General features: G+C 37.5%; 1 protein-coding gene across 2 annotated transcripts; it reads left to right on the plus strand.

The window, feature by feature from the left end:
• Window positions 1–8: 8 nt before the first annotated feature.
• On the plus strand, window positions 9–26,717 carry tmc7 (transmembrane channel like 7). 2 transcript variants are annotated; one of them, XM_062964720.1, is made up of 16 exons: window positions 9–141; window positions 2,320–2,554; window positions 4,317–4,465; window positions 6,139–6,306; window positions 6,594–6,679; window positions 8,312–8,457; window positions 9,108–9,255; window positions 10,390–10,563; window positions 11,771–11,925; window positions 13,332–13,449; window positions 17,156–17,253; window positions 18,018–18,201; window positions 19,958–20,088; window positions 21,871–22,026; window positions 22,449–22,527; window positions 25,715–26,717. In XM_062964720.1, the coding sequence occupies exons 1-16, from the start codon at window positions 84–86 to the stop codon at window positions 25,769–25,771; spliced, it is 2,142 nt and encodes a 713-aa protein (XP_062820790.1). In that variant the 5' UTR covers window positions 9–83; the 3' UTR covers window positions 25,772–26,717. The 2 variants fall into 2 exon arrangements, with proteins under 2 accessions (XP_062820790.1, XP_062820789.1); XM_062964719.1 differs by lacking the exon at window positions 25,715–26,717 and adding an exon at window positions 24,089–24,157.
• The last annotated feature ends 460 nt before the right edge of the window (window positions 26,718–27,177 follow it).

Genomic DNA, 27,177 nt, shown 5'->3' on the forward strand with positions numbered 1-27,177 from the left:
CTCTTTCGCTCCTCCCATTGGCTCCGGGCCGGGCCGGAAGTTATCGTGGGGCCGGGCCCAGGCTGGCTCCAGCGCCTGTGGAGATGAGCCGGGCGCGGGAGGGCCAGAGACCCGGCGAAGGCGAAGAGGAAGGCGGCCACGGTGGGTCCCGGCGACACATTTGCACAATAATATATTATTACCACCGCTACTACAGTAGAGTCTCACTTATCCGACGTTCTGGATTATCCGACGTTCTGGATTATCCGACGCGTTTTTGTAGTCAATGTTTTCAATACATGGTGATGTTTTGGTGCTAAATTCGTAAATACAGTAACTACTACGTAGCATTACTGCATATTGAACTACTTTTTCTGTCAAATTTGTTGTATAACATGAGGTTTTGGTGCTTACTTTGTAAATTCATAACCAAATTTGATGTTCAATAGGCTTATTTATACAATATTATATTATATTATTAGCATAGTACCATACTGGTAATAAATTACTATATTGGACTGCATCAATATACTGTAATATTATTATTACATGTAAAATATAATATATAATTAATATTATTATATTGTATTATTAGGATTATATCGTATTACAATATACAGTAGAGTCTCACTTATCCAACATAAACGGGCCAGCAGAACGTTGGATAAGCGAATATGTTGGATAATAAGGAGGCATTAAGGAAAAGCCTATTAAACATCAAATTAGGTTATGATTTTACAAATTAAGCACCCAAACATCATGTTATACAACAAATTTGACAGAAAAAGTAATTCAATACGCAGTAATGCTATGTAGTAATTACTGTATTTACGAATTTAGCACCAAAATATCACGATGTATTGAAAACATTGACTACAAAATGCGTTGGATAAGCAAGTGTTGGATAAGTGAGACTCTACTGTAATTACTATGTAGCATTACTGCATACTGAACTACTTTTTCTGTCAAATTTGTTGTATAACATGATGTTTTGGTGCTTAATTTGTAAAATCATAACCTAATTTGGTGTTTAATAGGCTTATTTAATTATTTGCTACATTTATATGCTGCCCTTCTCACCCCGAAGGGGACTCAGAGCGGCTTACAAATTGAATTTACATACAATATTATATTATTAGCATAGTACAATACTGGTAATATATTACTATATTGTACTGTATCAATATATTGTAATATTATTAGTAATATTACATGTAAAATATAATATATAATTAATATTATTATATTGTATTACAGTAGAATCTCACTTATCCAACGTTCTGGATTATCCAACGCATTTTTGTAGTCCATGTTTTCAATACATCGTGATATTTTGGTGCTAAATTTGTAAATACAGTAATTATTACATAGCATTACTGTGTATTGAACTACTTTTTCTGTCAAATTTGGTTCTTAATTTGTAAAATCGTAACCTAATTTAATGTTTAATAGGTGTTTCCTTAATCTCTCCTTATTATCCAACATATTCGCTTATCCAACATTCTGCCGGCCTGTTTACATTGGATAAGCGAGACTCTACTGTATTAGTATTATATCGTATTACAATATAATATTATGAATATTATATGTATATACAATATGTTATAATTATTATATATTATTGTAAATTATATTGTATATATAATTAGTTAATTATATATATAATTAATATATTTAATAGGCTTCTCCTTAGTCTCTCATTATCCAACATATCCGCTTATCCAACGTTCTGCCGGCCCGTTTATGTTGGATAAGTGAGACTCTACTGTAGCAATAAATATTATTATTATTATTGCTAGCTTGGGTACCCGACAGTGCTCGGGTTATTTGAGAAGGGCCTTGTTTGTTTTTAGATGTGAGGTAATATCAGTTTGGTCAAATGTTACACTATTTCGTAGAAAAGAACTCAGTCTTTCCTTTTTTTTTAATGAATTCTCCCATTAAAAATGCATAAGGATGTGGGTGAACTACAATTCCCAAAAATCTTGGGTCAGTCTTCCCCAAACTCCGCCAGTATTCACAGTTGGCCGTGTTGGGACTGTGTGCCAAGTATGTGCCAGATTCATCATCTGCTGGGTTCAGTGTTCTTTGAATACAGGTGAACTATAACTCCCATATGTCAGGGACAATCACCGCACAACTCCCACAATTCCTAACAGCCTCAGGCCCTTTCCTTTTCCTCCTCAGCCACTTAAGCTGTTAGGAATTGTGGGAGTTGGAGTCCAAAACACCTGGAGAAAAATCCCAAGTTTGACTGTGCCTGCTCTAGATCAAGCCTTGCAATTCCTAAGCTCGTATTGCTAACTCTTTGTCTCTTTCTGTCTCCTTTTTTCTGGATAGAGGTTTTCCTTCTTGATCCTCAGAGCGCATCACCCACTGTTGCCTTTCTGCAAGAATTGCCCAGTTTCCAGTCTATGCGAAGGAGGAAACCCTCGGCCAGAGGCTCACAGGATTATTACAGTTTAGTGCGGGTCACTTCTGCAGAGACAAACAACTTGTTGGACGGGGTTGGACCAAGCCCCTCGCACCCTCTTCGAGAATATGCCTTAACGATTGCAGAGAAACGGCGCTTAAGGTTTGACCCAATTTTTTTTCTGTAGATTTTTTTTCTGTAAGTCCTTCTGGAATCCATTTGTGGTTTAAAATGATATTCGGGGATATCAGTCAGTCGGTAGCCTTTATTTCAGCCAACAAATCTTTGGCTGAAGTCAAATGAGGACAGAATAGTAAAATCCATCACTTGAATACTGGGTTGCTGTGAGTTTTCCGGACTGCCTGGCTATGTTCCAAAAGCATTCTCTCCTGATGTTTTGCCCACATCTATGGCAGGCGTCCTCAGAGGTTGTGAGATCTGTTGGAAACTAGGCAAGTTTGGTTTATATACGAGGGTTATCCAGAAAGTCAAATGAGGACAGAATAGTAAAATCCATCATCTGAATACTGGGTTGCTGTGAGTTTTCCGGACTGTCTGGCTATGTTCCAGAAGCATTCTCTCCTGATGTTTTGCTCACATCTATGGCAGGCGTCCTCAGAGGTTGTGAGATCTGTTGGAAACTAGGCAAGTTTGGTTTATATATGAGGGTTATCCAGAAAGTAGATTACGTTTTGGAATTAAAAATGAACCAAGTATAGGAGAAAGCATTTACCATATGCAGTTGAAAGCCACATCCAAATACCACTTCTCAACATAGTCGCCATTCAAATCTAGGTACTTACCATAGCGATGAATGAGCTTGGCAACTCCTCCCTCACCAAACTCTGCCGCTTGTGTCCTCAACGCAGCGTTTTGGCAACGATGCGCAGCTGCGGAGAGGGGTGACCGGCTGGTTGAGGACGCAAGTGGTAGAATTTTGTGGGGAAGGAGTTGCCAAAATAGACCGGATATAAAATCATGGCTCAATAAAATCTTAGAAATTATGAACTTGGATAAATTAACATATCTGTTGTCAAACACTCAAGGAAAACCAAGAAAACAAATAGACTGGGAGTTAATCAAGATTTATTTTAAAAAAGAAAACTATAAAATGATGAGATAAAGATGTCTTAAATAGGAAGAATAGAAAAAATATTCTTAAAAGTACAGTAGAGTCTCACTTATCCAACATAAACGGGCCGGCAGAATGTTGGATAAGCAAATATGTTGGATAATAAGGAGGGATTAAGGAAAAGCCTATTGAAAATCAAATTAGGTTATGATTTTACAAATTAGGCACCAAGACATCATGTTATACAACAAATTTGACAGAAAAAGTAGTTCAATACGCAGTAATGCTATGTAGTAGTTACTGTATTTACGAATTTAGCACCAAAATATCACGATATATTGAAAACATTGACTACAAAATGTGTTGGATAATCCAGAACGTTGGATAAGCGAGTGTTGGATAAGTGAGACTCTACTGTAAATAGAAATAAGTATATCAAATGTACTAAGAGAACACTGTATAAAACACTACACAATAGAGGGAAGTCATTTTTAATTATTTGTTCTATGCATAGGCCATAGTCTTTTATGTCAAACTATTGATTTTTCTCTGTTTGATCTTGGTTACCATTATTTTAGTTCTATGTTATTTCGTGTGCCTTTTTTTTTGTATATGGGTAGGTGCGTGTACGTATGGTTTTGATTTTTTTTTGTTTCATTTTTGTTATTTTCATCCAATGTACTCCCCACTCATTCCCCCACACTTACCACCCCTCTGTATATATTGGTCTATTTGTTTTGTCACTATTAATTTAATTTAAAAAATTTAAAAAAAGAAGGTTCAGTAAGGTAACCGACCTTTTCAGGCCTCAAAAACCCAACGCCCTTCTCATATTTTATTTCCTATTTCCAGAGATATCCAGGAAGCCAACAGGAAATACCTGTCAGGTTGGAATCAGTGGAGGCAGTCAAGCAAAAAGTCCCTGAAAAGAATTGTAGAGGATACCAAAGAACTCTCCTCCTATTTGGAGCTTTGGAGGCACGATATCCACAGCATTGAAGGTACCGTCATGCTTTTTATTTCTAGCATCTTTTGTTTTTCCCAGAATGTAAGAGGCTGAGTTTGGGTTAGCCGGAAAAAGGAAGGCTTTCTGGTGTCCCATTTGGGGGAGCAGACCCTATGAAGCCAATCTTGTTTTACTCTTCTGCTTTTAATATTTTATGCTATATGTTGATTACTATGATGGTTTTATTGATATTGATGTTTTATTGTTGGTATAATTGTTTTATCATTTTATTGTTGTATGTTTTCGGGCTTGGTCCCCATGTAAGCCGCTCCGAGTCCCCATTGGGGAGATGGGGCGGGGTATAAAAATAAAGTTATTATTATTATTATTATTATTACCTTTTTCCTGCCTATTTCTCTGATAGGACGTATTGGATAGCACTTTTTCTTTTGTCAGAAGGCCTACCAAGCTAGTTTTGAGTATGAATTCTAAACTTGTGTCCTTAGTTCAATCTCTGTTCTGTGTATTTTAATATATATTTTATAGAAGTAGGTTTTTTTAAAATATAATCTTTATTAAGGCTTTTTCCAATATACATGTTAAAATACTAGGGAAAAATGCATAAAGAAAAAGAGAAAAGAAAGAAAGAAGAGTAGAAGGAAGAGAATAAGAGAAAGAGAGAAAGAGAGAAAACAAAAATAAAATAAAATAGGTTGAGGTGCAGAAATAGAAGGAATGTGAATAGAGTAGTTGGAGAGGAGTGGTCCAGGTAGAAAAAAAAGTTTAAAATCACAATTAAAAAAGAAAAAGATTTGTGTAATTTTGACTTCCGGGCATCTTCTGGAGGTCTTCTTCCTTTTCTTTCTTCTTCCATTTTTCTCTCTTTCTCTTTCTCCTTTTCTTTTTTCTCTTTTTCCTGTTCTGGTGATGGTTTCCCTTCTCTTTCCCTACTATTTGTTGTTTATTCTATTCCCTCATATTATCCTATCTCTATATGTTATTATTATTATTTATTGTTATTTATTCGTTTTATTTAGCTACTGTTTTTCCAATCTTTATTTTTGTTATTATTATTATTATTGTTTTTGTCTTCTTATTAAATTATGTTTATTTTCTATTCTCCTCCTAAATATTTTGTTACACTGTCCCAATCTGTTTCCTTTATTGGTTTTCCCTTACTTTTTGCAAGTAGGAAAGTAAGCCTATCCATATTTTTTGACATGTTTATTTTATCGATATACATTTTAATATGTGTACTTGTGGCATTTTTACAATGTTTATGTGTTATTATTATTATCATCATCATTATATTTATTTATACCCTGCTTTATCTCCCCAAAGGGGACTCAAAGCGGCAATCCTCACTCAAGAGGAGAAAGAAATGGTTTCTGACTTGATAACTGCAGCAAAATTATTAATAGCAAAAAAACTGGAAAGAAAAAAAGGAAGAAATCCAATTAGAAGAATGGTACAGGGAAATTTGGAACATAGCTATTAATGACAAGCTGACTTGCAGTATTAAAATTAAAAAGGGAATATCGAAACAAACAGATTTTTGGAAAATATGGGGAAAATTTATTGAGTATATTTTTAATGAGGGAAACAATATGAGTTGGTTGGTCTTGGTGAAGGGGAAGGGGGGAAAGGTAGAATAATAATAATAATAATAATAATAATAATAATCAGTGCATTCCATTCTAAATACCTCCTTTCTTTTTCTTTTGGTAGGGAAATTTGGCACTGGGATCCAGTCTTACTTCTCCTTCCTTCGGTTCCTTGTGATCCTGAACTTGGTGATCTTTCTCCTTGTGTTCAGCTTTATCACTCTCCCAAGTGCTGTTTTCCGACATGGGGTTGTCAATGGCAGCTACGTTAAAGTCTCTCCGCAGGAAGCAGGTAGGCACCTACATCCTGCAGCGCAATTAGCATTATTTTTGCAGAAACAAAAATATCCAAGATTTTATCAGTATATTTTCTATGTGATTTTTTATGACTTGTTTTTATTGTTGATGGTTCTGTTTTATTGCTTGTTTTTATATTGTTGATGTATGCCACCCCGAGTCCCTTCAGGGAGATGGGGCGGGGTATAAAAATAAAATTATTATTATTATTATTATTATTATTATTATTATTATTATTATTATTACCATTCTAATTATTACAAAAAATCTTGTTACTTACAGAGACACATTGCACAATTTATGAAGTCACTGGTACCAAGGGACTTATTTACTTCTACAATTATATTATAGATCTCCTGTCTGGCACAGTAAGTAATTGAATATACTCTTCTTTTTTAGTTCAAGAAATACGTGTAGAATAAGAAAAGTTTAAAGAAAAGTTCTGCCTTCTTGGTAGAATTTTTGTTTACCAGACTTGGTTTTGGCTTCCAGTCTGGTGAGGTTAAACAGCTTGCCATCTGTCGATAGGTAGATAGATGATTTCTGTGCCGGTGGTTAGCTTCCCATTGTAACGAAGTGTGAATTTTTTAGTTTACAGATGTCATGTTTAATTGCGTTTTAAAAGGGTCAGTATTTCAGTTACTCTGCTCTCATGAGTTGGTTGCCATGGAGAAGTGGGCGGAGCCAACTGCCGTTTTGGTGGAGAAGTGCAGGTTTGAAAAAGAAGCAGTCTGTGCCCTGATGAGGTACAGTGAAGACTGACCCTCAGTTGAAGGGATCAGGGAGACTCAAATGCTTATTTCTGAGTCAATTTAAAATAAGTTTGGTGACTTATTTTAAGGTAGTCTGTCTCCTGATGAGGAACAGATAATCTGTGATTGTAATTCACAGGGTGACTGCAGTTTAGAGCAGTAAAGAAAGAAGTGACATTTTAAGAAGTTTGAAACACCTCATTCTAGAATCATAGAATCATAGAATCATAGAATAGTAGAGTTGGAAGAGACCTCAAGGGCCATCTAGTCCAACCCCCCGCTAAGAAGCAGGAAATTGCATTCAAAGCACCCCCGACAGATGGCCATCCAGCCTCTGCTTAAAAGCCTCCAAAGAAGGAGCCTCCACCACGGCCCGGGGGAGAGAGTTCCACTGCCGAACAGCCCTCACAGTGAGGAAGTTCTTCCTGATGTTCAGGTGGAATCTCCTTTCCTGTAGTTTGAAGCCATTGTTCCGTGTCCTAGTCTGCAGGGCAGCAGAAAATAAGCTTGCTCCCTCCTCCCTATGACTTCCCCTCACATATTTGTACATGGCTATCATGTCTCCTCTCAGCCTTCTCTTCTGCAGGCTAAACATGCCCAGCTCTTTAAGCCTCTCCTCATAGGGCTTGTTCTCCAGACCCTTAATCATTTTAGTTGCCCTCCTCTGGACGCTTTCCAGCTTGTCAGCATCTCCCTTCATCTGCGGTGCCCAAAACTGGACACAGTATTCCAGGTGTGGTCTGACCAAGGCAGAATAGCCTTGCAACTGTTAACCAAAGTGCCTCTAAAGAGAAAGTTACTGTAACCATTAAGCTTTGTGCCAGAATAAACGTGTTATTGTTCTTTTAAACATCTCAGCTTCTGTCATATATATATATTACCATCAAAAAGAAACAACAAGAAGAAAAACAAAATTTAAAAGGTCTCCTCTCTAAGTAGCTAGTGGCTATATCTTCCCATAGTGGTGGCAAGCGTGGATAATCCCCTTTACATCTGGTGGCCGCATTATAAACATCTTTACAATTGGTGGCAGCGGTCATAATATAATAATATAAATTAAATAAACAATTCGACGTCTCTCTTCACCGCACCCATCAACAAGGTGCAGGATCATAGGTGTCAAACAGTGATATGTTATTGCCCCAATCTTATTCTCCATCTTCATTGCTATGATACTGCGCCTTGTTCCCCATTGTGTATATGTCCATATGTAGTAACGTGACCTTCCTCTGTGCTCCCCTCTTGCAGGGTTTTCTTGAGATGACCAGTCTTTTCTATGGTTATTACACAGTCGATGCAATACATTTGGGCCACCTGACATACCAAGTGCCGCTCGCCTATTTGCTCACCACGCTGGCCTACCTTTCATTGAGCTTCCTGTGGATTGTCAAGAGGTAAAAGTTGCTTGAAATGTCTGATGCAAGGGCACATTGTTGGCTTTCATGCTGTTTTTAGTCACACCTGCCACCCAAATAATACATTTAAAATGGGAATAATTAAAAATGTTTTTAGGATGTCTAGAAAAGAAAAGGCTTTATGTGTTTTTTATTACTGTATATACTCGAAGATAAGCCGAGTATTTCAGCCCTTTTTATGAGCTGAAAAATCCTCCCCCGGCTTATAATCGAGTCAAAGTCAAGCTGGCAGAGGAGCCTGGAGGCCGTTGCTTGCAATACCCCCATTTTAGAATGTATTTTAGAATGTTTTTATGATTGTTGACCTAAGTTATAATTTTTAAATTGATTTATATTGTATACAGAGCTAGTTTACTGTTTTTCTTTGAAATACGGTAAATATTAAAAAACCTTTAACCTTCTGATGCCTCAATATAATTTTATTGGGATCTATTTTCATTTTGAAATTGACCCATAGCTGCCGCATTTTCCACCCTCGGCTTATACTCGAGTCAATACGTTTCCCCAGTTTTTTGTGGTAAAATTAGGTTCCTCGCTTATATTAGGGTCAGCTTATACTCGAGTATATACGGTAATTGCATTTCAAGTCCACCGGTTCATTGCTCAAATCATGGATTTCTTTTTCTTAGAGCCGTTGAAGGGTTTAAACAAAGCCTGGTGTGCAGCGACGACCGGTTTCAGAGCTATTGCAACAAAATATTTGCTGGCTGGGATTTCTGTATTACGGACGTCAATGCTGCGCGGCTGAAACACTGCAGTTTACATTATGAACTCAAAGTGAGTATGTGCGTTCTCTCTCACCTAGTAACAGGCTAATAATGCATGCAGTGAAATAAACACGATAATACCAAACAACCACAAATGTTCTTATGGGAGAAAAACTGAATTAGTGATGAGGCAAACTTCAACAAAACAGTTAGTTTCAACTACAAGAGTCCTTTTTATGGGGATACTAGCTGTGCCCGGCCATGCGTTGCTGTGGCTAGGACTTAATTTTTCTTTTCTTTTTGTTGTATGAACGTAGAGGCGTGGATGAGATGTTGTGCTGTCAATTTTCGAGGTGGTGGGGCGTTTAGTTGTTTTGTCCGGTGTCGTGATTCCATTACCCTTTTATATATATAGATTATTACTATTAAACCAGGCTCCTGAGGGTCTGCAGGTGTGCCATAATATTAACAAATTATTATTATTATTATTATTATTATTAAACCAGGCTCCTGAGGGTCTGCAGGCATGGCATAATAATATTAATATTAATTTATTATTATCATTATTATTATGATTATGAAACCCGGCTCCTGAGGGCCTGCAGGTGTGCCATAATATTAACAACTTACTATTATTATTATTATTATTATTACTTGTTGTGCCCGGCCACACGTTGCTGTGGCTAGGACTTAATTTTTCTTTTCTTTTTGTTGTATGAACGTAGAGGCGTGGATGAGAGGTTGTGCTGTCAATTTTCAAGGTTGTGGGGTGTTTAGTTTAGTTGTTTTGTCCGGTGCCGTGATTCCATTACCCTTTTATATATATAGACTAGCTGTGCCCGGCCACGCGTTGCTGTGGCGAAGTATGGTGGTATGGGAAATAAAGTATTGAGGAATTGGTGGTAGTTAAGGTAAAGGGTCCCCTGGGCTGAGTGGGTTGCTAGGAGACCAAGTGAACGGAGCTTAGCCTTCTAACTGGCAGCAATTGGATAAAAACAATTATTCCTCTCCCTCTAATTAGGACTTTATTTTTCTTTTCTTTTTGTTGTATCAACCTAGAGGCATGGATGATGGGTTGTGTTGTCAAATTTCGAGGTTGGGGGGCCTGTAGTTTTGTTGTTTTGTCTGGTGCCGTGATTCCATCACTCTTTTATATATATAGATGGACTAAGTTTGTTTTATCTTTGAATATTTCTGCTTGCAGACTGACTTGGAGGAAGAGCGGCTGAGGCAGAGAGTAGCGGAAAGAACGGCCAAAGAGAAGATACGCATCTATTGCTTGAGGATATTCCTAAACGTTGTCGTCCTTGCTGTTTTGTCAGCTTGTTTTTATTCCATTTATAGAGCAACTGTCTACTCGCAAGAAAATATTCCCACTGTAAGTGACAGGCAAGCGTTGTTCATTGTGTTTAGATCTTATCTTGAGGCCGAGGTGCTCAAAGCAGGGCATGTAGTTCATTCCAACCACTGCCCAACTTTTAATCTTACACAACGAGCTTGGAAAATTAATTGTGCGGTCCTCACTTTGAGAGTTGTTCTACTCCAAAAACTTTGTTTTTGTGGCTGCCACAAACTAGGTTGAGTTGGTTGAGACTCGATGATGAGAGACATTCAATGCCCATATACACATATAGAACCAAGACAGACGCAGAGGCAATTTAACCTTCTCCTGAGGGGATGTTTGATTCTGGCCACAGGGGGGAGCAGCTGCTTCATCATCCACTGTGATGGCACTTCCTCATTCCAACGTTGTGAATTAGTTAAATTTGCCTCCCCACTTTATAAGTGGTACCTTATTTCCTACTTGATAGATGCAACTATCTTTTGGGTTGTTAGGTCAGCAATGAGCAGGGGCTATTTTTTATTTTTTAATTGACGGGTGCTCACCCCGCCACGGGCTGGCCTTGGACTCATGACCTCATGGTCAGAGTGATTTATTGCAGCAGGCTGCTCACCAGCCTGCGCCACAGCCCGGCCCCTAATGACTAAGTTCTGTTCCTGGCTTGAAAGTGTGTGTTCCTGTTGGATTGTGTAGTACTGCCTTTGGAAGTAGTGGTCCTACTCCACAAACTTTGTGTACCAGAAACTTCATTAAATGTTTGGATGGCAAAGTTTCTCTTGTCAGGACAAAGTTGTCACCCTGTAGTCATCTTTTCACGATACAGTGTCACGGGAGTTACGTTCCAGGACTACCTGCGACAAGTGAAAATCAGCGAAGTAGGGATGCTAGGCTTCTCCTTGGGAAGGAAGTAGAAGGAGGGAGGGAGGAAAGAAGGAAGGGAAGAAAGAGGTAGGGAAACATGGTGCCTCCTCCTCCTCCCACTGCCGTTTGGGCTCCGCCCCGCCGTCCACACCCAACTGAGACCACCGCCACTGTAAATCATATTTTTTTATGATTTATAATATTGCTTTACCTGACTAAACCTGACTAAAAACCACGATTTGGTGCTGTCTGGAAGCACCCATAATGTAATAGATTTTGTGGGCAGCAGGTTAAACAAATGTCTTTGTGTACCACAAAACTGTGGAATCATTTTAGAACCAATCGGAGACAAGCTGAATGTGTCTGCCTCTCCTATGCACAGGACAGCAAGACTCGATTTGAAGATAACCTCCTGGTGCAGTACCTCCCTTCGATGGTGATCACCATGGCCAACTTTGTGGCCCCCCTGATATTCTCAGGGATCATCAAACTGGAAGACTATTCGCCAGGCTTTGAAATCCGGTTAACGCTGATGAGGTAGGAAGGAAGACTCGTATTTCCGTTCGGATGTAGTATCAAAAGGAATGCTTTCCCCACCTCCATGTGCCTCTTCTCTTTCTTTTCTGCCGGCCTTGCATCCTATAGTCACTTGTGCCTTCATGGGCCATGTATTCCTCACTCCCACTTTGAGCATCTTTGTGTAGCCCATTTCTTTTCTGCATACCTTTTGGCAAGAATGCCTCAAATTATACACTCCTTCTCCTCCTCTTCTTTTTCTTCTTCCTCTTCTCCTTTTTCCTCGTCCTCTGACCCACATCTTTATTTCTATGAGGGTTGAATGAAAAGTAAGGCCTCCACCTTTGTAACTCCTCAACAGATGGCAGTCCTGGTCTGCGGCAGGTCCTGGATTGTTCAGTAGACTCTCCTATACAGTTCCATTTGGCAGGAAGCCTTAGCATTGAACGGTTGTGTTGTTACAGTGCCAAGTATGGAACCCTGAGCAGACAGAGAAGCCTTAGCATTGAACGGTTGTGTTGTTAAAGTGTGAAGTATGGAACCCTGCGCAGATGGAGAAGCCTTAGCATTGAACGGTTGTGTTGTTACAGTGCCAAGTATGGAACCCGGCGCAGACGGGGAAGCCTTAGCATTGAACAGTTGTGTATTTAAAGGGCGAAGTATGGAACCCTGTGCAGACGGTCAGTCAATGCGACTTAAGCAACATGCAGTCATTGAATTCTTGACAGCAGAAGGTGTCACTCCAAAGTAGATTAATCAGAGAATGCAAGCTGTTTGTGGGGATTGTGTTGATGTGAGTCCTGTGCGTCGCTGGGCAAGTAAGTTTAAAGATGTTGAGGTGGGAACATCTGACTTGCGTGACAAACAAAGAGTTGGACGTACTGTGACAGCAACCACCGAGTTTCACAAGCAAAGGGTTGACAGATTGATTCAGGACGATTGTCGTATCACTCAGAGAGAAATGTCAAGCATAATCGGCATTTCACAAGAACGTGTGGGTCACATTATTGCTTTGCTTGGCTATCGGATGTTGAAAGAACTGTGAGACACTGGTTGCGGAAACTGAGTGTCGACTTCTTCCATGACAACTTCAGAAAACTTTTTCATTGTTGGCAGAAATGTCTCCAATTGTCTGGTGATGATGTGGAAAAGTGAACAGTGGTAGTTAAAGAGCACATTCTAAAGATTATTTCTGCGTTTGATTTATTAAAGTACTCCCATCCAAACCCAAGTAGCGAAGGTGGAGGCATTACTTTTCATTCAACCCTCGTATTCCATGGTTTTCTTCGTAGGGACTCCAGGCAGCTAGCAATCACTTTCACAGTTGCCCCTTCCTCTTCTGCAACCAGAGCCTTGCATTTTAGCCGTCCTTGTGTACAAGTCAGAGTATTGAGAAGGGTTTTTCCTCCCTCGTTTCCCCTGTGAAGGTGCGTCTTTGTGCGGTTGGCCAATATCGGCGTTCTCTTGGCCTCTCTCTGGATCCGGATCAAGTCCTGTGCCGATGCAAAGTGTGCGGCCTGTGGATACAACTACCAGGACTATCCTGTAAGTAATGTAAAGCATCGTCATTCCTAGACTAAGGTTTCTGGAGAAATTGGTCGTAGGAGCAAAGGAACGCTGCAGGAGCTAGATGCGGTGTTTGGTAACTAGATCAGAACACTTGGAAAGCTTCTTTGAAAAAGTAATTCTAACCACAAACTCTTTATACTATAATCCAGGGGTCCCCAAACTAAGGCAAGGGGGCCGGATGCGGCCCTCCAAGGTCATTTACCTGGCCCCCGCCCTCAGTTTTATAATATAATATATTGTATATACATATAATATTGATAATAATATTATAATGTAATACAATATAACACTAATAATAATACCATACAATAGTATTAATTATATATTACTAATAATATTACTAATAATATTACAGTATAGTGGTATAGTTCAATATAGTAATATATAATGCTAATAGTGTGCTATGCTAACAATATAACGTATTGTATGTACATATAATTTGTAAGCCACTCTGAGTCCCCTTTGGGGTGAGAAGGGTGTGATACAAATGTAGTAAATAAATGCAGTAAATAAATAAATAAATTTCAGACTTAGGCTCGCCCAAAGTCTGAAATGACTTGAAGGCACACAACAACAACAACAACAACAACAATAATCCTAATTAACTTGACTATCTCATTGGCCATAAGCAGGCCCACACTTCCCATTGAAATCCTGATAAATGTATGTTGGTTAAAATTGTTTTTATTTTTAAATATTGTATTGCTCTTTTATTGTTATTTCATTGTTCTTGTTGTTGTTTTTGCACTACAAATAAGACATGTGTAGTGTGCATCGGAATTTGTTTGTATTTTTTTCAAATGATAATTTGGCCCCTCAACAGTTTGAAGGATTGTGGACTGGCCCTCTGCATAAAAAGTTTGGGGACCCCTGCTATAATCTGTCACTGTTTTTGAAAGCTGATCGATTGTATCGTATGCCACCCTTTTATTAATCATTCATTAGAAGTGGGCAACAAGTGTTGGGTGATTTCAAAAAGGAAAGAATGGAGACGCAGAATCTTACTATGTGGCTAGAAAATGAATAAAGAGGCATGTCCCTGAGAAGTACCGTGTTTCCCCAAAAATAAGACAGTATCTTATATTAATTTTTGCTCCCAAAGATGCGCTAGGTCTTATTTTCAGGCGATGTCTTATTTTTCCATGAAGAAGAATTCATATTTATTGTTGAACAAAAAAGTGAACATTTATTATATACTACCGTGTTTCCCCGAAAATAAGACAGTGTCTTATATTAATTTTTGCTCCCAAAGATGCGCTAGGTCTTATTTTCAGGGGATGTCTTATTTTTCCATGAAGAATTCACATTTATTGTTGAACAAAAAAATTGAATATTTATTATATACTGTACTGTAGTTGTTATCACAAACCAGCATAACCAGACTAACTGTGAATCCTATCAAGAATTTCTTGTTATAACAATTATTTCCATGTACAACTGGTATGTACATTTACCAATCCTGCATGCTCTGGTGTTCTGTTTGGCAGGCGCTGGGCAAGCTTCCAAACTAAAACTTTGCTAGGTCTTACTTTCGGGGGAGGCCTTATATTTAGCAATTCAGCAAAACTTCTACTAGGTCTTATTTTTTGGGGATGTCTTATTTTCGGGGAAACAGGGTAGCTATGCCCGACCACGCATTGCTGTGGCATAGTCTGGTAGTTAGGAAGCAGCCTGGCTTTGAAGCTGCAAGGCTGTTCAGTGATATTCAAGGTGGCCAACGGAGGATCCCCCTGGTTAGGAAACAGCCTGGCTTTGAAGCTGCAAGGCTGTTCCATCATGGCAACATTTTTTCGAAGTGGTGTTACACTCCGAATACAGTTATGAGGTCCTCTGGATAATGTAGCTGTTTCAGTTCTGCGGGGGCCTCTGCGTAGTAAGCAATGGGGGTTTTTCTGTTATTTGGACTTTATTTTTCTAGGGATTTTTGATTGAAAGACATAGATTGGATGACTATGTCTTTTGTGGCCAAATTTGGTGTGATTTGGTCTCGTGGTTTTGTTGTTTACTCCATGGGAAAAACGCACATTACATTTTTATATATATAGATTGTTCAGTAGTTGTCATCACAAACCAGCATAACCAGACAAACTGTGAATCCTATCAAGAATTTCTTGTTGCTACCATTATTTCCATGTACAACAATCTATGGTACGTACATTTACCGATCCTGCATACTCTGCTCTTCTGTTTGGTGTACATGCTTCCAAACAAAAACTTTGCTAGGTCTTACTTTCGGGGGAGGCCTTATATTTAGCAATTCAGCAAAACCTATACAAGGTCTTATTTTCAGGGGATGTCTTATTTTTGGGGAAACAGGGTAGCAAGTCTAACGAACAGAAAATTGCAGGAGAGAAAGCGAGAGAGACAGACAAAGAGGAAGGAATTTCCCTGTTTGTCTATTTCCTTGATCCGGACTATAAACGTGTCCAGGATGTGGTTGAATTCCAACAACAAGAAACTGAAAAAATACAGTAAAATGCCTTTTAATGAGATTTTAATGATTTGTTTCAGTAATCATGTAATTCCCACTCATTATATCACTGTTGATGTCTAACCTTATTATGTCTTCATTACCAAAAAGATACTGTATATACTCGAGTATAAGCCTAGTTTTTCAGCCCCTTTTTAAGACTGAAAAAGCCCCCCTCGGCTTATACTCGGGTGAGGATCCTGGTTGGCTTATATTTGGGTCAGCTTATACTCAAGAATATATGGGACATTTATTATTTTTCTCTATTATTATTGGTATTACAGTAGAGTCTCACTTATCCAACCTAAACAGGCCGGCAGAACGTTTGATAAGCGAATACGTTGGATAATAAGGAGAGATTAAGGAGACGCCTATTAAACATCAAATTAGGTTATGATTTTACAAATTAAGCACCAAAACATCATGTTATACAACACATTTGACAGAAAAAGCAGTTCAATACACAGTAATGCTATGTAGTAATTACTGTATTTATGAATTTAGCACCAAAATATCAAGATATATTGAAAACATTGACGACAAAAATGCATTGGATAATCCAGAAAATTGGATAAGCAAGTGTTGGATAAGTGGGACTCTACTGTATTACATTTATTATTTTACTCTATTATTATTACATTTATTATTGTCCTCTATTATTGTTGCTACTATTACATTTATTTCCCTCTATTTTTATTATTACTAATAATACATTTATTATTTCACTCTGATCTTATTATTATTACATGTATTATTCTACTCTATTATTACATGTATTATTTTCCTCTATTGATTATTATTATTACATGTATTATTTTACTCTGTTTTTATTAAAAGGATACATAAGCACATTTACATTGAAGAAGATGAGAATAATGATTTAATCAGTTGGACAGTCTTATCTTAAATTGGAGCTTGATGTAAATATTCAAAAACATTTAACCTACTGATGCTTCAATTAATGTAATTTTATTGGTATCTGTGTTTATTTCTGAAATTTCCCACCCTCGGCTTATACTCGAGTCAATGTTTTCCCAGTTTTTTGTGGTAAAATTAGGTGCCTCTGCTTATATTCGGGTCGGCTTATACTCGAGTATATACGGTATATATTATTATATTGTTATATTGATGCAGGAGACATGGTGGAAAGATTCTTTTTTAAATTCTTTTTTTCCTGAGGTATTCTGATAATCCTCTTGCCTTTTCTTTCAGTGCTGGGAGTCTCGCGTCGGCCAGGAGATGTATAAGCTTATGATCTTTGACTTTATCATCATTTTTGCTGTTACTGTCTTCATTGACTTTCCTAGAAAGTGAGTGTGAAACCATGGTATCCTTCTGGAATGGGGCACGGGGACACATCTATCTATCTATATAAAAGAGTGATGGCATCACGGCGACCCACAAAACAACAAAACTACAGGCCCCCCAACCTCGAAATTTGACAACACAACCCATCATCCACGCCTCTAGGTTGATACAACAAAAAGAAAAGAAAAATAAAGTCCTAATTAGAGAGAGAGGAATAATTGCTTTTATCCAATTGCTGCCAGTTAGAAGGCTAAGCTCCGCCCACTTGGTCTCCTAGCAACCCAATAAAAAATAATAAAAAACACTAAAAATAATTAAAAACACTAAAAAATCAATACAATAAAATACTATAACAACAGAAAATAACTAAAAATAATACAAGAAAATAATAAAATATAATAAATGAAAAGATAACTTACAATAAAATTAATTAAAAAAATACAAATAACGTCAAATAAAAATTACACAACAGTTTTTAACTAATACCACCACCACTTTGCCACAGCAACACGTGGCCGGGCACAGCTAGTTACATTTTTATATGTGTGTGTGTGTGTATATATATATATATATGTGTGTGTGTGTGTGTGTGTGTAATGTATATGTGTGAGTGTGTATATATATATATATAATTATGTCATTCTATTATTATTCTATTATTATTGTAGTATATTATCATATATATATGATAATATACAACAGATTGCTAAGACATTGTTTCCTTTAGTGGCTGTGAATAAGCTGTTGTTGTTCTAATTGTTATTAGATTGATGGTTACCCATTGTTCGGTGAAGGCCTTCCGGTGGTGTGGGCTGCAGGAGTTTGCCATCCCTGACAATGTTTTGGAGATAGTTTACGGACAAACCATTTGTTGGATTGGAACTTTCTACTGTCCGCTCCTCCCCGCCATTGCGACCATAAAGTATTTCATTGTATTTTACATTAAAAAGGTGAGTGGTCTTTTTTTTTTGCCTTTACACAGAGGTTTTGATAATAATTCTGGCTATGGGTTATTGTCGTTGTTATCCAGCACAACTGGAGGATGCCAGGTTGGAAGCTGTTGTGTTATGGACCTTCTTGTCAGATCTTTATAAAAAAAATCCACATCTGTTTCGTTGAAAGCAGATGCTTGTTTTGTGGAGCAATGAGCCCAGTTGCTGTGAAATGAAGGAAAGCTGGTGGAAATCAAGCATTGTGTGCATTTCTCTCCTGTAATATTTGCAAGCCCTATATATCTATATTCATATCTATCTATCTGGACATCTCTCTATATATAGATGAGGTGGAAAATGGGCTCAGTTGACATAAAATCCTGAAGGTAGAATACAAGGTCCAAGTGTTGTTGACCTCCAGTTGGACCTTACCTTAAAGGTTAGGGTTAGGGTTGTATTTGCCACCTCATGGATATGTACAAGACGGCCATAGATTACCGTATATACTCGAAGATAAGCTGAAAAAGCCTCCCTTGGCTTATAATGGGGTCAAGCCCATATATCAAATATGATATATTTCTTTCTCCTCTTTCCCTCCCTTAACAGTGTGTTTTCTTTTCCAGTCAAAAGGGAGGAAAGGAGGGAGAGGAGGTATATTTCATGTCCTTGTTTGTATGGTTCTCTTTCAAACCCACCCAATTTCCTGGCTTTTTGTGTGTGTGTATAAATGTATTAATCTTACATGTACATTTATTTCCGATATTTCATTTTTGTTCCCTTGGAAGTGTACACTGGCCTTTGCAAGCCCTATAGATCTATAAATATGTTTCTATAGATGCATGTTTCTCCTGAAGTCTTTGCAAACCATACATATATCCATTAATCTTATAAAAGCATTTTCCCCTGAAATATTTTTTAATCTCCCCTACAGATATACAGGCATTTCCCTCTGCAAGCCTTTGCAATCCCTATGTACCTATATATCTGTATCTATCTACAGTAGAGTCTCACTTATCCAAGCTAAACGGGCCGGCAGAAGCTTGGATAAGTGAATATCTTGGATAATAAGGAGGGATTAAGGAAAAGCCTATTAAACATCAAATTAGGTTATGATTTTACAAATTAAGCACCAAAGCATCATGTTATACAACAAATTTGACAGAAAAAGTAGTTCAATACGCAGTAATGTTATGTTGTAATTACTGTATTTACGAATTTAGCGCCAAAGTATCACAATATGTAGAAAACATTGACTACAAAAATGGCTTGGATAATCCAGAGGCTTGGATAAGCGAGGCTTGGATAAGTGAGACTCTACTGTATATACATTAATTTTTCCCCTCACATGTTTGCAGGTCTTTGCAAATCCTATATACATATAGATCCATGTACCTGTATATCTATATCCATATATACACATTATTTAACCCATTGATGCCTCAATTAATATAATGTTATTGGTATCTATTTTTATTTTGAAATTTACCCATAGCTGCTTCATTTCCCATCCTCGGCTTATACTCGGGTCAATAAGTTATCCCAATTTTTTGTGGTAAAATTAGGTGCCTCGGCTTATATTCAGGTCGGCTTATCCTCAAGTATATACGGCAATTGATATCTGCAGGAGTGGTGCTTTTTGGCAGGCACATGTTTATAAGACTTGTGCCTGATTTTGTCTAAAGGTGTGTGAGAACAATACAAAGGAGTCACAGTCTCCTTGAAACCCAAATATTAACCTTCCGGCACCTAAACAAAGGTACTTTCTTCTCTCCAGGTCAGTCTGATGCACACCTGTAAGCCTTCAACGCGTCCTTTCAGGGCGTCCAGCTCCAACTTCTTCTTCTTGGTGGTGCTCTTGATCGGCCTCATCTTAGCTTTCATTCCATTGGGACTTAGCATGACACGGTAAGTCAGACTTCATATAGGTTTTCCTGCCATTTTCACATGTCAATCCATGTAGGTGAACTTGCTATTACCGTGAAACAAAATAGACTTTGTACTTCACGCTGGATCTTGCCAAAAATCTGGAAATATCCATTAGCATGTTATGAAAGTGAATGGAATACAAGATGGATTGTATTTAACTGATTGTTGTTGTTATTTATGTTTTATGTATTTACTTGCTGTGCCCAGCCACGCGTTGCTGTGGCAAAGTGGTGGTGGTATTGGTTAAAAATTGTTGTGTAATTTTTATTTGACGTGATTTGCATTTTTTTTAATAATTTTATTGTAAGTTATATTTTTATTTATTATATTTTATTATTTTCTTGTATTATTTTTAGTTATTTTCTGTTATTATAGTATTTTATTGTATCAATTTTTTAGTGTTTTTTATTATTTTTATTGGGTTGCTAGGAGACCAAGTTGGAGGAGATTAGCCTTCTAACTGGCAGCAATTGGATAAAAGCAATTATTCCTCTCTCTCTAATTAGGACTTTATTTTTCTTTTCTTTTTGTTGTATCAACCTAGAGGCGTGGATGATGGGTTGTGTTGTCAAATTTCGAGGTTGGGGGGGCTGTAGTTTTGTTGTTTTGTGGGTCGCCGTGATGCCATCACTCTTTTATATATATAGATTATGCTTAATTTTACTGGTTGTTTTTTAATCTGTTGTCGTCTGGGCTAGTCCCCATGTATCCCTGGGGAGATGGTGGCGGATACAAAAATTAAATTATTATTAAATTATTATTATGGAGGGACCATGTTCTTCCAGCTTCTTTCGTTCCCATAAATGTGGTCAGTAGTCCTTCAAATAAGGGATTTGTGGGAGCAATACAGCCCAACACATTGAAACAGCACTTTGCTTACTGTGTCTGGTCAACCATAAAGGAGGTGGATAACTTATTATTATTTTTTTATTAGCGACATTTATATCCCACCTTTTTCACCCCAAAGGGGACTCAAGGCAGCATTACAAGTTATATATACATACAATATATTAAATTATTAGTATAGCACAATGTAAGCATTATATATTACTATATTGTACTATACCACTATATTGCAATATTATTAGTAATATTACATGTAATATAAATATACAATTATAATAGTGTATTATTATTATATTGTATAAGGAGCCTCCGGTGGCCTAGGGGATAAAAGCCTTGTGACTTGAAGGTTGGGTTGCTGACCTGAAGGCTGCCAGGTTTGAATCCCATCCGGGGAGAGCGTGGATGAGCTCCCTCTATCAGCTCCAGCTCCATGCGGGGACATGAGAGAAGCCTCCCACAAGGATAGTAAAACATCAAAACATCTGGGCAATGTCCCCTGGGCAACGTCCTTGCAGACGGCCAATTCTCTCACTCCAGAAGCACCTCCGGTTGCTCCTGACACGAAAAAAAATTATATTGCATTACATTATAATATTGTTATCAATATTATATGTACATACAATATATTATATTATTAGTATAGCACAATATAAGCATTATATATTACTATATTGTGCTATACCACTATATTGCAATATTATTAGTAATATTACATGTAATATAAATATACAATCATAATAGTATATTATTATTATATTGGATTGCATTATGATATTGTTATCAATATTATTAGCATAGCATAATATGAGTATTATATATTGTTATATTGACACAGGAGGCATGGTGGAATGATGTCTTCCTTGCCCCCTTCTTCACTTCCACATCTTGTTCTCTTTCTCGCCCCCAACCGAACAGCATTCCCTCCTCAAAGGCATGTGGACCTTTTGTGACGTTTGAGCATTCGTGGGACATTCTGCATCACACTGTCAGTCAATTCCCAGATGTCTTGAGGGCAGTCCTGGATGGCCTCGCATCTGAAGCCTTTGCGGTGCCTTTCTTCATATTAATCTGGTGAGTGTGGCCAGGGGTGACTTTTAATATTTAATAATAATAATAGCAACAACAACAACACTTGGGAAGTGTTTGACTTGTGATTTTGTGATACGAAATCCAGCATATAGATCTTGTTTGCTGTGTCATGCTATGTCTTTGCGTCAATAATGATAATAATAATAATAATAATAATAATAATAAAGAGGGTTGGAAGAGACCCCTTTCTGCCTTGGTGCCGTGGGGGCCGGATAAATGGCTTCGATGGGCTGCATGTGGCCCATGGGCTGTAGTTTGGGGACCCCTGGTTTAGGACCCCTGCTTTCCTATTTAATTTGATGAATCCATCTCATGATGTATCTGTTTTCTAGATTGTGTGTTATGCATTTAAATCCATCCGTATTAATGTCCGCTGTTGTATTCTTCCCCCATTTGTTTGACAGCCTTGTAATGTTCTATCTCATGGCCTTGGCTGGTGCACATAAACGAGTCGTTAATCAGCTCAGGGAACAATTAGTGATGGTAAGTTCTAATCCAGTCGTGCCATTTCTTTATTATTTCCCTATTCCATTGAAATGCACCAATATTTTTAAAATTATGAAGGAGGAATGGATTGTCATATCTATCCAGACATCTCTCTTTATATAGATATTTGCAGAAACTTGCAAACATATGAGGGTAAATTCATATATAAAAATAATGTGTATATATATATATATATGGATACAGATATACAGGTACATGGATCTATATGTATATAGGATTTGCAAAGACCTGCAAACATATGAGGGGAAAATTCATATATAAAATTAATGTAGATACAGTAGAGTCTCACTTATCCAACATAAACGGACCGGCAGAACGTTGGATAAGCGAATATGTTGGATAATAAGGAGGGATTAAGGAAAAGCCTATTAAACATCAAATTAGGTTATGATTTTACAAATTAAGCACCAAAACATCATGTTATACAACAAATTTGACAGAAAAAGTAGTTCATTACACATTGATGCTATATAGTAATTACTATATTTACGAATTTAGCACCAAAATATCACGATATATTGAAAACATTGACTACAAAAATGCGTTGGATAATCCAGAACGTTGGATAAGCGAGTGTTGGATAAGTGAGACTCTACTGTACATGGATCTATATGTATATAGGATTTGCAAAGACCTGCAAACATATGAGGGGAAAAATCATATATAAAATTTATTTATTTATTTATTTATTTATTTATTTCCATCATTTATATGCCGCCCTTCTCACCCGAAGGGACTCAGGGCGGCTCACAATACAGTAGAAAAATAAAACATAGCAATATAAAACAATCAATTTAAAACAATCCCATAAATACATTTAAAACAGTATAATAAAATACTTAATCCATTCGTCCACATAAACCTTGCACGTAAACCCTAGTCCGGACCGAGTTAAAGCCATCATAATTCATTCATTAAACGCTTGTTCGCAAAGCCAGGTTTTTACCTTTTTTCTGAAACTCAGAAGATAGATATAGACATATAGATAGATAGATAGATAGATAGATAGATAGATAGATAGATAGATAGATAGATAGATAGAAATACATAGGTACATAGGGATTGCAAAAGCTTGCAGGGGGAAATGCCCGTATATCTGTGGGAGTTTGACAAATATTTCAGGGGAGAATGCTTTTATAAGATTAATGGATATGTATTTTTCTTCTTCCTGACTTGCAAGGGCTTTTTTCCCTTTTCAAAACATTCCCTTGGTTAAAAGCGAGGGAGACTCTGGAAAAGAAAACACACTGATAAGGGAGGGTAAGAGAGGAATATATCCTCTCCTTTTGAAAATTTTCAAGTATATATGGTAGATTCTCATAGTAACCTTTCCAAGTTGTGTTCCCTGCATGAAAGTGTTTTCTATTTTGTACAAAGCGCTTCAGGTTGTCACCACTAAAAAAATGGCGAAAAACATGCTGACATTTATATGCATTTTACTTGATCCCGGAGCAATTTTTAGCCATCTTGACCTCTGTTTGCATTTGGCAGATTGAAGGATTTGCATTTACGATATCTTTCCTTCTCATTGCCATAGGAGAGCCGGGACAAACTCTTCTTGATCAGGAAGTTGACTGAAGCCCAGAGACTTTGCTGAGAAAACTTTCACAGCCTTTTATTTTTCTAGCGATTTTTGAAACGACTACTAAACGAACACCAGAATAGTTGAACCCTGAGCAAATAGACACTCATTGTTGCCTCATTGTTTCAGTGAGAATAATGGGTTCTTTCTTATTTTCTGGCTCTTGACCGCCTTGCTGTGTCCTCTTCTATGCATAAATGAGTGGTTGATTGACTCAGGGAACCTTCACGTTGACCTGTTATACTTGTCATCAAGTGTTCGCCTTCCTTTTTAAATTAGGATTTCTGTATTTCCCCCTTTTACAGAATTAAGAACCTCTTAATGACTCCGCACAAAAAAACGACTGTATTAGGGGCCTGTGTGATGATATCTTTATATATTTTAAGCCTCTATTTTTCAGGGGCCTTATTTTTGTATTACGTATTGCTTTCTAGGGTTGGAAAGTTGCTCGTAGAAACCTTTACCCCAGTATTATAGCTGTTTTAATCCGAATAACAGTAGAAACAGGGCTGGAAAGTTAAGTCATATGATGGTGTGGGTCCAGAAGAACATCTCCCTTCCATATATATGTTTTTCAGTCTCCTCTAGCACACGTGTGCAACTCCCCATGTGCAGAGAGTGGGGTGACAGATACATTGCCTATCAGTAACTCAAGACTGTGTTGGTAATTGTGTCTGAAGATTTGTTGGGGAGCAGGCTTTGCGTGTGTGTGTGTATATATATATGCCCAGGCTTTGCATATATATATATATATATATATATATATATATATATATATTATATAGGGAACAGGCTTTGCATATATACACACACACACACATACCCAGGCTTTGCATATACATATATATAAGGCGAGTAGGCTTTGCATATATATATATATATATATATGTATGTATGTATGTATGTATGTGCCCAGGCTTTGCATATATATATATATTGAGAGCAGGCTTTGCATATATGCCCAAGCTTTGCATATATATATATATATATATATTTGGAGAGCAGGCTTTGCGTGTATATATATATATGCCCAGGCTTTGCGCAATATATATATATATATATATATATATATATATATATATATATTTAGAGAGAGAGAGAGGGAGAGAGCGCGCAGGCTTTGCATATATATATATATATATATATATATATATATATATATATATATATATTTACACACACACACAGGCTTTGCATATATGTGTGTATGCCCAGGCTTTGCATTGATATATGGGGAGCAGGCTTTGCATATATGTGCAGTCTTCAGACACAATGCAAAACCTGCTCCCGATATATATATGCAAAGCCTGGGTGCGTGTATGTATGTATGTATGTGTATGTATGTATATATATATGCGCAAAGCCTGCTATATATTTTTTTTCCCAATTGTGAACAAGCAGCATCAGTCAGTACTGCTGTTAGCTCTGGTTTTATGGTGGGTAACTTATATGTAAATAAAACAGCTTTATGTTGAATGGATTTTATATACTCATTCCAATTGTATCCTTGTAGTGTTTGAATCCAGACTTGCTCGTGGTTTTTATACAGCCAGTGAAATCAACATGCCTTCTTGATTTTAGCGTACAGTATGTGCTGTCACGGGTAGCCTCCGATGGTGCAATGGGTTAAAATGCTGAGCTGCTGATCAAAAGGTTGGTGGTTTGAATGCGTGGAGCAGGGTGAGCTCCCGCTGTCAGCCCCAGTTTCTGCCAACTTAGCAGTTTAAAAACATGCAAATGTGAGTAGAGCTTTGAATCAGAAGACTCCCACAGGAATGACTGTCAAGTGTCTAGTCACTGACCTAAACTCAAACAACATGCTGTTGGCTCATAATGACTATTTGGAAAGCTTAAATCACTGGGTAGAAGCACAGAACTGGACGAGGAAGGAAAAATGGGCTTCCTGCACAACATGAACACAATGCTTTTACTATACAAAATGCATGACTTTGCTCAGTGTTGCTGAGAATTGTCTGAAAACTCAGTTCTTTTCATAGACCCACAGAATCAGAGTCAGAAGAGACTTGGTGGACCATCCAGTCCAACCCCTTTCTGCCAAGAAGCAGGAAAATCGCATTCAAAGCACTCCTGACAGATGGTCATTTAGCTTCTGCTTAAAAGCCTCCAAAGAAGGAGCCCCCACCACACTCTGGGGCAGAGAGTTCCACTGCTGAACAGCCCTTTTCACCGTGAGGAAGTTCTTCCTAATGTTCAGGTAGAATCTCCTTCCTTTCCTGTAGTTTGAAGCTATTGTTCCATTGTGTCCTAGTCTCCAGGATAGCAGAAAGAAAGCTTGCTCCCTCTTTCCTTTGATTTTCCTTCCCATCTTGATCCATGGCCCTCTTGTCTCCTCTCAGCCTTCTCTTATGCAGGCTTAACATACCCAGCTCTTTAAGCCACTCCTCAGAGGGCTTGTTCTCCAGACCTTTGATCATTTGAGTTGCCCTCCTCTGGACACATCCCAGCTTAAAGGACATGGTTAGTTTCAAAGTCTAACATTTTTTCCTAGCCATTTTGAGAAACAAAACATTTTAAAGGGTGTAAAATATGTGTTAATAAATATGCTACAGAGGTTTTAATGAAATGAGTTTATTTGTATTTATTTTGGGCTGCGTTCTAAAGCACGGCCAAATCTCATGATTTGCATTTATATGCATTTATATGCTAAAAATAGTTCCACGCTTCAAAATAAAAAAAATTAAAATATGTTTGTACAGTAGAGTCTCACTTATCCAACATTCTGGATTATCCAACGCTTTTTTGTAGTCAATGTTTTCAAAACATCGTGATATTTTGGTGCTAAAATTCGTAAATACAGTAATTACTACATAGCAGTACTGCATATTGAACTACTTTTTCTGTCAAATTTGTTGTATAACATGATGTTTTGGTGCTATATTTGTAAAATCATAACCTAATTTGATGTTTAATAGGCTTTTTCTTAATCCCTCCTTATTATCCAACATATTCACTTATCCAACGTTCTGCTGGCCCGTTTATGTTGGATAAGTGAGACTCTACTGTATTTATAAACAAATGGCAGA

Source organism: Anolis carolinensis, unplaced genomic scaffold (genome assembly GCF_035594765.1).
Source record: "Anolis carolinensis isolate JA03-04 unplaced genomic scaffold, rAnoCar3.1.pri scaffold_13, whole genome shotgun sequence".
In the NCBI taxonomy this organism is placed as follows: Eukaryota; Metazoa; Chordata; class Lepidosauria; order Squamata; family Dactyloidae; genus Anolis; species Anolis carolinensis.

What these genes read in the sequence shown, in the direction of transcription:
- tmc7 (XM_062964719.1), top strand. Translation starts at nt 84, where the DNA reads ATGAGCCGGGCGCGGGAGGGCCAGAGACCCGGCGAAGGCGAAGAGGAA. An exon ending in TTCATTGACTTTCCTAGAAA is followed by an intron (nt 17,254 to 18,017) that starts GTGAGTGTGAAA and finishes AATTGTTATTAG; the next exon opens with ATTGATGGTTACCCATTGTT. An exon ending in TTGTATTTTACATTAAAAAG is followed by an intron (nt 18,202 to 19,957) that starts GTGAGTGGTCTT and finishes TCTTCTCTCCAG; the next exon opens with GTCAGTCTGATGCACACCTG.